The 10,423-nt window shown below is 51.5% G+C and overlaps 1 protein-coding gene across 1 annotated transcript in view; it reads right to left on the minus strand.

Moving 5' to 3' along the window:
- LOC144098664 (fibroblast growth factor 9-like) overlaps window positions 1-10,159 on the minus strand; it is an 83,939-nt gene extending 73,780 nt beyond the window's left edge. The window contains exon 1 of the mRNA XM_077631473.1: window positions 9,653-10,159. Coding sequence (XP_077487599.1) covers window positions 9,653-10,088 — 436 coding nt within the window. The 5' untranslated portion in view covers window positions 10,089-10,159. The remainder of the gene's footprint in view (window positions 1-9,652) is intronic.
- Between the last annotated feature and the right edge of the window lie 264 nt (window positions 10,160-10,423).

A 10,423-nucleotide genomic window follows, 5' to 3' on the forward strand; every position in this document is an offset into this window, starting at 1 on the left:
GAGGGAAATGGGCAGGGTGATATCTGTGTGTTCTCGAGTTTACACTCTAGAATAAAAATAGTCTAGAAAAAGGAGTTCAACGGTGACGGCTCAACTGGCGTCTGGCTACACGGGCGCTTGTTTTCCAGTCTACATACGCCGTTTCCGCCGAGATAATATTGTAATACTTTGTCGCCGAGGTTTGAGCAAACAATATTCAATGAAACAGAAGCTGCTATGGCAGCAGATGCAATTCACGTCCGGCAGTTCACGTTCTGCCAGCAGTTTGCAGCCGCGCTCAGAAGCCAGAAACTAAGACCTACCGTTCTCTGTTATCTCTTTATTTCCTTTTACTTGCTTCTTTCGAACCTCTTCGTTTAGTGCAGACATTAAAGCTACTTTGAAGATTGAAATCTGACTTCTTTCGGCTCTGTCTTCAGCTGACAGCTCCAACTGTGCACCAACTGGCACGCACGCAAGCAGATCTAGAGACAAAAAAACGACGTTTAAGAAAATGATAGTATCAGACCATGTCTTGAAATGAAACCTCCCCCTCCCCATTTCTTTTCTGCATAAAAAAAAGTAAATTGAAGAGAGAGAGAGGGGGGAGGGGGAAGCATATTGTTCCCACGCTGACCCTTTACACCCATTTGACGAGCTGCGTATAAAACTTTCGAGCAAGCTCACCGCCTCCAAGCCGTTTCCACGAAACCCTCTCCAGCGACCAAAGTGACAAATGCTCGGAAATTACTCGAGAACCAGCCCTGAAGCCTCCCTGCGCGGACAAACACCGAAACGGTGCGGCTTCTCAGATGCTACGCGCGATATAAGTTGCCGCGTCGCTCGTTTTCCTCAATCTGTCCGGCGCAAAAAAAATGTATTACGCTTTTATTCGCGCCGACGCATCCGTTCTTGACGCCGCGTCCCCCCCCCCCCCCCCCCCCCCGCCCCCCCTCCTTCCTCCGCTCGACACAGTCCTCGATTCTAAGGCGGCAAGATTCAAAAGCAAAAGAGTGCCCACTCCGTCAGCATATATATATACACACCCATCCTCGTTAGGCCTACCAGCCGACGACACACACCCTGTCACAGGTGGCCCGCATCAATTTTATTGTAGCACACCCAGGAGCGCTGCGCTCTATGGCCTTGTGTCCACATACATATTCCCAGAGCCTACCCCTCTTCGCAACCCTCGCCCCCTATTTTGCCTCGCGCGCGCGGTTTCGCGCTGCGTACCGCGGGAATACAAAGTAGTCCGCGGGCCTCCAATGGCATCATTTTTCTTCGACCTCCGCACAGTTTCGACGGGGCTGGCCATCCTCTAGAGATACACACACACACGCACACCGCAGCGCTGGTGGAGGCACTGCATGCCGCTGAGTCGAATGTGACGGAGCCTTATCGATGGCGACCACCACCGCGGTGCCATAGGCTGATGCCCCTTCTTCACCGGACCTTACGGAATCCTGATGGATCCAATCTCTGCAAAAGGGGCAGGGGTAGCCTATACAGCTTACTCGCATGTGTATACGCGGCGCTCTTTGTGGAGCTATACTTTGCACACCTTATTGGGACAGAATCGGCGGATCAGTGCTAATGGATGGGTCCTTCGACTCTTGATTTCAAACAGTGCCGCTGCCGACGAGAGCTGGCCCAGATGCCCACTTACAGTGCGGCCGCGGCGACGGCTTAGCGCCATTCTGCTGCTGTCCACGAGGACGCGAGTTCGATACCCACGCACGGCAGTCTTTTCGCGGTGGAGGTGCGAAAACACCAGAAACGTCGGAAGCTTCGCCTGCTGTACGCCTTGAAAATGGAGGGGCGCATAACGTAGCTCGTCGCTCAGACTTCAAGGTACGCTGCAATGCGCATGTTGTGCTTTACTGTAAAATGCAGTTTTCGAAACAAAGCCACCGAAGACAATGAGAGAAAGTCAATACCATCTGTATGTGTGTCCAAATTATGCTGTAGGGTGTGTGATAACAGACCCTTCCGCGAAGCAGCACGGCAGAAAAGTGCTTCACGTGGGATCAGTGGTGCGTACTGCAAAAACACAAAAATCAGCGCGCGGAAAGAGCACGGTAGAGGCCCGTACTGACTGCCTTAATCATTACGGTTCCTGTCTGAGACCTACCGATGTGCTTTCCCTACGTCTCGTCTCTTCAGTAGCACAAGTACTTTCATGCAAAAGGGATCTGCTGCTTGCAACTGATGCCTTGTTGCCGAATAATGAATGCCCCCCCCCCCCCCCTCCAATCCGAATATTGGCCCAACAATAAACCGTACTGCTCGGATGCGGCTCCACCTTGAACTTCAGCCAAATGCCTCCGACATAATAGCATCAAGGTTCCAGGCGGAAGCAAGAACACAGTAGCACCTGAACAGTTGGAGGCGTACCACATAAAAAAAAAGGCCGATGCTTGCATCAGTGAGACACCAGTTTCATTGAATAACTTGGAGAAAAGGTCTTTGCAGCGTTACACTTGACGTGTGCACATGCTTCACTTGTAATTCCTCTTTCTGGCGCATTTTTTTTTTATCTCTACCTAAATAAGCTCTCACCTAAAACCAGTTGAAAGTTTGCCTTCGTTCCGTCAACTCGTCTCGTGTTGTCTTTTATGTTCGTGCAAAATGTTGTTAGCGAAAGACTTAACTCACGATTCCAGATGTTGTAATAAAATTTTCTGCCTCTTCAAAATATGCTCGCTACACGCTAGCGAGACATGAAGCGCTTGCACATTCATTTCATTTTTTTTTCCTCCTTGTCTGTTCGCGTTTAATTCTAACTATGAGGCCACATAACTCGCCGAGTTCAGCATTCTCTTGCTTGACAAAGTTACAGTGCCGAGCCTGCAAATTACTGCACTCTAGAGCAGTAGTATTTTGAACGAAGGGGGATGAAGGGTTTAGGGGAGGGGGGACAAACAAGCTGTAAACAACCCCATTTGGCCGTGTGAACGACTTACCCAAAAGCGCGTAGGAACGTACAAACACACTGCGAATTAGCATGCAGATGCGAGATCCGTTTTAAGCAACATCTCCCCCCTCTCTCCCTCGCTGTCTTCCTGTGCGACCAAAAAAACGAAAGAAGAAAAATAAGAATCCTTGAGCAGCCAGCGCATTGACATTGACCGCGTCTGCACGCGCTGGAGCAAGTAATGTCAGCGAGCACTCCGCGCCGTCTGGCAAAGTCGTGAGAGACGCGTTTCCCGCGTGCGCTCGGCACGCGCTAGCAATGAATGCATTCGCCCACCACCGTTTATTTACCATAAATCATTCCTTTCCTCCCGTTCCGCAACCTCCTCTCTCTCTATCTCCCCCCTCGCGCCTGAACCCCGTGTTTCGAATTTGACCTCCACTGCGCGAAGACCTCTCTTCCGCTTTCGCACGTGCGGACTGCGCTCTCTCCTCTTGCTAAAACCGTGCATCGCAGTCAAGGTTAGAGACGGAAACGTCGTCGGCCAATCACGGGCCGAGCTTTCAAAGTCGCGCCGCACGATTGTGTCAGGACGATCCTTGTTGCAGGAGATATCGCCCAAACGGCCGTTACACGTGATGGAATGGCGCAAGGTTACCAGCTAATCACGCACCATTGTTAAAACGGGAGAACAGTCCAGCCAATACGGCCCCTTATCGGCTGACGACAGCTCAAGCCTTCACAATGCTGCACGCTTTTACCAAGACAAAGCATCGTCTGCGCGCTGCGCTGCGCTGCGGAGCGAAGTAAGAAACCGCGTCCTTTTTCCCTGCGAGGTACTACGTCACTTAACCGTTGCGTCGGCGGCGTCTGGCGTTGGAGAAGCGGGAAGGGGGTTAGAGGTGGAGAAGGAGTTAGAACTAACAAAGAACGCGAGCAAAGACGAACAACAACAACGGCTATACTACACCTATATCAAGCCAGTCGTGCAGCCGCTACGGCAGCCAGATGCCCGATGGAGCAACAAGAGCGGCGAGTCGAAACAGAAAGCCTTCTCTACAACCCCCCCCCCCCCCCCCCACCCTTTCCTCCTTGAGTGAGCGAAGGTGCGAGCTCTCTATACTTTTCCTTTTTGCCATTTCGCTTCTTCCGTTATGTGCGCTCTTATACACAGAAGCGAACGAGAGTAAACGGGCGAGAGGGTTGAGCTAAGTTTTCTCTGTTAGGAATGGGGGCTTCTATCCATTCTGTTCCGCGGAATGGCTAGACGGAAGTAAATAGCGCGGACTGCTTTTCTTTTTTTTTCCATTTAGTCTCAAAACGCGCTTCGTATTTTGTTTGGCAGCCATATTATACCTAATAAAACTACAATGAACTATCGTAAAATCGTGCCACAGGGAATACGCCCGGCAGTCAAAGGGAAGAATTCCTTGTTCCTAGCTTAGCTTCGTTAGAGCCCCGACCGACAGCGGTTTCCCACCTGTGCTCTCAGAAGTTATTTCTATTCACTTCGTAAATAACAGCCGAACTAAAGCAAATGCCATTTTCTAGTCTACTGCGACGCAATTTTAGTTCAGCATGAGACGTGTGTTTGTTGACTTTTTATGACAAGTGTATTTTGTCAGGGGCATGTAAATAAGCTACGCACTCGCTGACATTGTATCGCGACGGCGGGAAGAGTTAGCGAAGCGTATTATTTGAAAACTTATAGTAACTTGTGAATCATCTCGCACGTAGTCCAGTTGAATGCGCTCTTGCGTTTCTGAGGAAAAAGCATACAAATATGGCTCATGAAAACCTGTTCCAGGCAAGCAGTAAGTCACGAAGTGTGCGAAATGCCCCACGACTGGGGAGTTGCGCATTCCTTGTGCGCAGGTTGCACCAAGATCCGAGGCACAATAGGAAGCTCTTGAGCAGAAGATGCAGGCTTCATCAATAAGAGAATAAATCTCTGTTACTACATTCCCCTGGAACAGTGCGGGTAAACATCTAAGTGCCATGGCATCAATGAATAAAAGTGTTTGTGTTTCATTAAAAATGTCAAATGCCCTTTGAAATATCTCTCCTACTCGTCTCTGGGATGAATGCGCAACAGCGATTTCTCTCCTAAACATCCTTTGTTTGTGTCTTGCGCTAATCAACCTTCGTGCTAACATTAGCTTTGCCCTCTTCCTTAGCGCACTATCCGTAAGATATGGTTAAAAGAATATTTCCCATCGCTCCTGCGAATGCCAGATGATATGAGATCCTTCGCACGGTGTCTTGAAACCAAAAGGTGCGCGGACAACCTGTTTAGCATTAGCACGGAAATTCAATGCAAAATAAATGAACAATATGAGCCATTGGATACATTAGCATCCTTTAAAAAAACAAAACAAAAAGTACGTAGTTTTTTCGTGCGGGTCTGCGCACAGATTGAAGAAATTGGGTCTAAAAAGAGAACACTTGGGAGAAGAAACTGGGGCACCACTGGATGCTGCGTGCATATTTTTTTTTGCCAGACGCATAACGCCACTTCCAAAGGGCAACGTACGCTGCGTCCACGCAAGTTCGTAGTGCATTCGCGGTATAGTTCAGCTCCAAGGCATTCGTCGGTGCGCACGCGAGCATACGCAGCTGCCCACACACACGCTAAAGCATGCACCTGCTACAGGGCGCTTGTGCAGAAATAAAAAGAGACGAAATTATCAGAGGGCATACACTACACGAACCCAGTGAAGGGGAGGCCGGGAAACGTCCATACAATTAGGGCTAAAAAGAGCAATACAAAAAGATGTCAAATACAGCGTGCACACCAGTGTTTCCATATGCGTGCGCTGTCCATGCAAGCAGAGCGCACAGCGAGCGTCTTGTTTTTTTTTTTTTTTGTTTTTTTTCGCGTTCCGAAAGGCGCGGCCTGTCCAGGAAACGATGCGGAAACGAAGTTTCGAACGAAGCTGGCGCATTCCAGCCGCCAGAACTCGAAGTAAAAAAAAAGAAAAAGAAGTAGAGTAACACGGCGGCTCTGCTGCTGCACTAGCTGGACGACGACGTCCGTGAGAACCTGCAGTAGCGGGCCTCGGAACAGCGGCAACACACGCGCACACAACAGAGCAGGCGGCAGCGGTCCTCGGGTCTCAAAGGGGGATTACTCCGGACCTCCCCGCGCTACCGCGGCTCGAATGCACAAATGAGCGCACGACGCTGCGGTCAGCGCGGACGAAGCAAGGACGTTAAACCCAGCGTATCGATCACTGTGCGGGGCCACGGCCGAAAAAGACACCTGCCCTGGCCGCCTCCTCAGGAGGAAGCCGAGCACATGCAAGGTGCCGAGAAAGCCGCGTCCTCCTGAGGAGCCCGCCACGGAGCGAACGACGGTTTCGGGTCAACGTTCGACCCGAATATAGGGCGTTATCTCGCACAATTTGGAATGCGAGAATTCTCTTCTCATTAGGAGAGCCTCGCTGTGCGACCCTCTCGAACCTGGCGAGGATCGGAACTGCAACAAACAGACCGGAGAAAGTTGCGCACCTGACGCTCGTATATATTACCTCTGACACGAGAAATCACGCTTGGACCACTGCAAACGTAGTGGTCATTAAGACATTAACATGGACTTTTGCGCCAAGACATAAAAATATTAATTGGAATACCGTAGCACGCACCGCCCGATAAAAAAAAATACATTGCACAAAACTCACTGCTGCACTAGATCGGGTCGCTGTCAGTTACAAACATGTGTCGAGATAACGACCGTCGTTAAACCGTACTCGCGCCATCCATCAGAGATAAGGCGTGCGATTCTCCAAATGTTGGGGAGGGGGTATATTCGAGCACATACCTGGTCTCATGTCGCCCCCAAATTCTGCGAGCGCTCTCTAGCATGCAAGAAGGATGGAATACATTAAAAGGCCAGAGTACTTATACTAATGGACACCGCACAAATTGACCGACGCATATGAAATCGCTCTCCCCGAATCCTCGCGTTTCTCGGACGTCCGCAGGAGTTCTTTGCAAATGTTAGCCGCGGGACTTCCCGGCTTCTTCTTGCCAATAAGTCAGCCCCGCCGCAGAAAATTTCACAGAACAGAAAAAATACATGAGTAATGACAGCGACGAAAAAAAAAGAAGAAACGAACCCGAAGAAATGCGTGTTAGCATTTCTTGCCGAGACGCCCAACGAAACTGAGCTTAGAGGCTTTACGATCTTCGGATTTATGCGAACTTTCAAACTACGCAGCACTCAAAATTTGACGGTTCACATAAACTACTTAAAGAAGAGCAGGTCACGTCTCGAACACCATGCCAATAAAGTCGAGACGAGCGCAGGGGTCGACCGCTGTCATCGGGTTAGAATGTTACGAGGTCACCTCGTCCCTGACACGTTCTCGAATATACCACGGCAATAAAACGTGGCGAACTAGTTTACCAGCCAAGATAGGTTTCCATAAGAGACAGCACGGTGTACCGCCTACACATTTAAAACCGAATGCGTCTACTTTTTCACGGCTCGTCAGGCGGGGTCACTATATGCATCTGTTCCCTTTGATAATCTGCCGTCACGAGCTTGCAAAGCTCGCCGATCCGAGCTTTCACTTTGGAGAAGATCCCAACTCTTTCACAAACCTATCAGTGCATAAAACTTGCCCCTCCCCTCCTCCTTTTTTTTTTTGTCGCTTCCGTTTTCACACACCCTCTTGCATTCACTCACACCTGTAGGCACAAGCGCAATACGTGAGCACTCAAGCGTCACTCTTGACCACAAGTGAAGCAGTCACTCCGGATTTCCTTGAACAGCAAGCATGCTGACCTTTCCGCCATCCCAAAACTACGAACGTGTAATAAGAAAAAAAACAGTCGCCTTCACTACTCGTTCCGCGTTACTAGCTTCTCGTTGCAATCGAGGAGGGCATTGAAATGCAAGCAACGATGCAAACGCTGTTTTTTTTTTCTAGGTTTGTCTTGAGTTCCCGCCCGACCAGGCTGCTAACCAGGAGTGTATAGAAAGATCTGCGGTTACGTCGGACGTGACTTGACTGTCACTCGGTGTATGGCGCGTCCTTAGTTTGTAGCCAGGTTGCACAGAATGGGCAAGGAAAACAAAAAAACGAAGATTCGCGCTGGGTTTCTTGAGTTTCAGTCTATCTTATCTGCAGATTTGAGTTGCATACTTCTCAAAAAGTCAAGGAAAAAAAGGCTGAGGGAAGCTCGTTATTAAATCTACTGGAAATGCCAGCAGCGCTTGACAGCAGGGAGAAAGAGAGCAGTAAAAGAGTGTGGGTATCATTTCTATAAATTCCTGTCGGAAAATGGCCGTAAATAAATTTTCATGTAGTAGAGCAATGACAAAAATTGAAATAAGAATCGGATGAAAGACAACAAATCCACTCGTGGGTCGGACCCACGACACCTGTGCGTTTCATACCACTACAATGAGGAACGCTTCCGGTAAACACTCGCATCACATAATTAATTTCGCAGTCAGACGCGCTATATATCCGTAAATATGCAAAAAAAAACAGCGAAACCTCGTATCTCATTTGGTTCGAAAACTCGGATCGCGACACGAAGCGCTGGGGGGGGGGGGGGGGGGGGGGGGCAGCTTTGTTATTGCGACATCAGAAAACGCGCCAACCGGTCCAAGTAACCGCTCCGTCGACACACGGAAGTCATGGGTTCGGTGGTTATTCGGATGTTCTTTCAATTTATGCAAGAGCTAAACTATTAATATTTACCAGTGCCCCACTACAATTAGCTGATGCAGTCCATGGGTTCAAACGCGCCTGGCTGTTCTACTACTGCACGCTTCTTGAAAGGAGAGCGGAAAAGCGGCTGAGACAGGTTGCGCCGCACCGCATGACGCCAATGCCACGCGGTGCAGCGGCATTAAAAAATGAAGGAAGAAGAGAAAGAACAGGCTGCTGGCGAAACTCGCCGCTCGCACGCGAAGAGGTAGAGAGAGAGAGAGAAAGAGAGAGAGAGGCGGTACGAGAGCGTATCCGGAATTTTCAGTACCAGTGATAAAACAGCTGGAGATCCAGAGAGGTCGCCGGCGCCAACCTGCGTCCAGATCGGCGACGAAAAGGCAAGACACCGCCAGACGGGCAGCGTGCACGGCTATCGTAACTCCCCGTTTATTGATGCCGGTGAGTCGCTGCGGGACGATAGAAAGTTTCACTCTGCGGCGCGACTGGACACGGAGAATGGGCGTCTCGGGAGCTGCATCGTGATTGGGCAAAGGAGGAGCCGCTCGGTGACGCCTGGCGCGCAAACTATACGGGGACCTGTCAAGGGAGGGCTACTTCGATGTACCAAGGCACTTCATGACCGGCGACGAGTTGTGGCGGCCGAAACAACAAGAAAAGCGCGGAGGCGAAACGGAGATGTATGTAGAAGGCTGCAGCTTTGACAAGCGAAGAACCAAAGACAGCAAGAATGTCAATGAAGAGAAAACAGCGGAGGGATAACTTGGATTTCGATAGTGCCAGACTTCGGCGACAAAAAAAAAACAAACGAAAAAACCGGAAAGTATGCCTTCCGGCCAGCGCGCCCCCTCTCCAGCAATCAGTTGTGTCACCGGTGACGTACACTTCCAAAACACATCCCCGATCTCCGCTATCTCCCTCTTGGTCCCCGTAAGGGCACCAGCATCAGGAGTCTGTCCATGATCGAGTCGTTCGTTCGAGACAAATAAAAGGAAAACTCTGCGAACACGCGCTGATCCACACACGCACCGGCACACACGCACGCAGCCAGGCTGAAGAAGGGTCCACTGACCGTATCGGTTGCGGTCCTCCCGGGTCCCGTTGACCTTCCCGTTGGCGTGGATGACCAGGTTGTATCCCGTGCGGCAGTAGAGCTGCAGGTAGCGGCTGGTGCCGCGCGGGTGCTTGACGGCTTCGCTGCCGTAGTCGCTCGGGTCGTCGGCCACCATCGGCTGCGCCGCGTCCTGCTCCTCCGAGGAGCCTTCGGCCGGCTCATCGACGTCCGCACTAGCAGCAGCTGCGGCCGCCGCATGCGCCCGTCCGTGTCGCAGTCGGCGCACCTCGAGCGAGCTGTCGCTCAAGTTGTCGTCGACATCTTCGGCGCTGTTGGCGTCTACGCCTCGCGACGCCGCCGGGGCGGCCCGCGCCGACGCGGCGACCAAAAGCAATACGAGCATCGCAGCAGAGAGGAGCACCACGACCAGGTTCCGGCATCCCGGCAGCGGCATGCATGATCATCGCGGCACCGCGGAGCACTGCACAAGCCTGACGGGCCCCTTCGGCCGGCGCCGCTTTTGAAAGCTCCCCTTTGCTGCGCCCGGATGAGCGCTCACCCCCTTCCCCCGCAGCGACGCGATTGGGCACAACCCCTTCGTCCTTTCCACTCGCGTCTCCCTCCCCCCGACAGAGCGCGAGAGGCGGCGGCGACGCCGGCGTCAAAGCGTCACCGCGTACGACGCTGCCGCGCTTCGGCGAGAAACTTCTCCTCGGGCAAGCCCTGATTCTCTCCCCCTTCGTGGATGCTGCGGTAACTCCGATGAATCACGGGTGGTGGAGGTGGTCG

The sequence above is a fragment of the Amblyomma americanum genome, chromosome 7 (assembly GCF_052857255.1).
Source record: "Amblyomma americanum isolate KBUSLIRL-KWMA chromosome 7, ASM5285725v1, whole genome shotgun sequence".
Classification (NCBI taxonomy): Eukaryota; Metazoa; Arthropoda; class Arachnida; order Ixodida; family Ixodidae; genus Amblyomma; species Amblyomma americanum.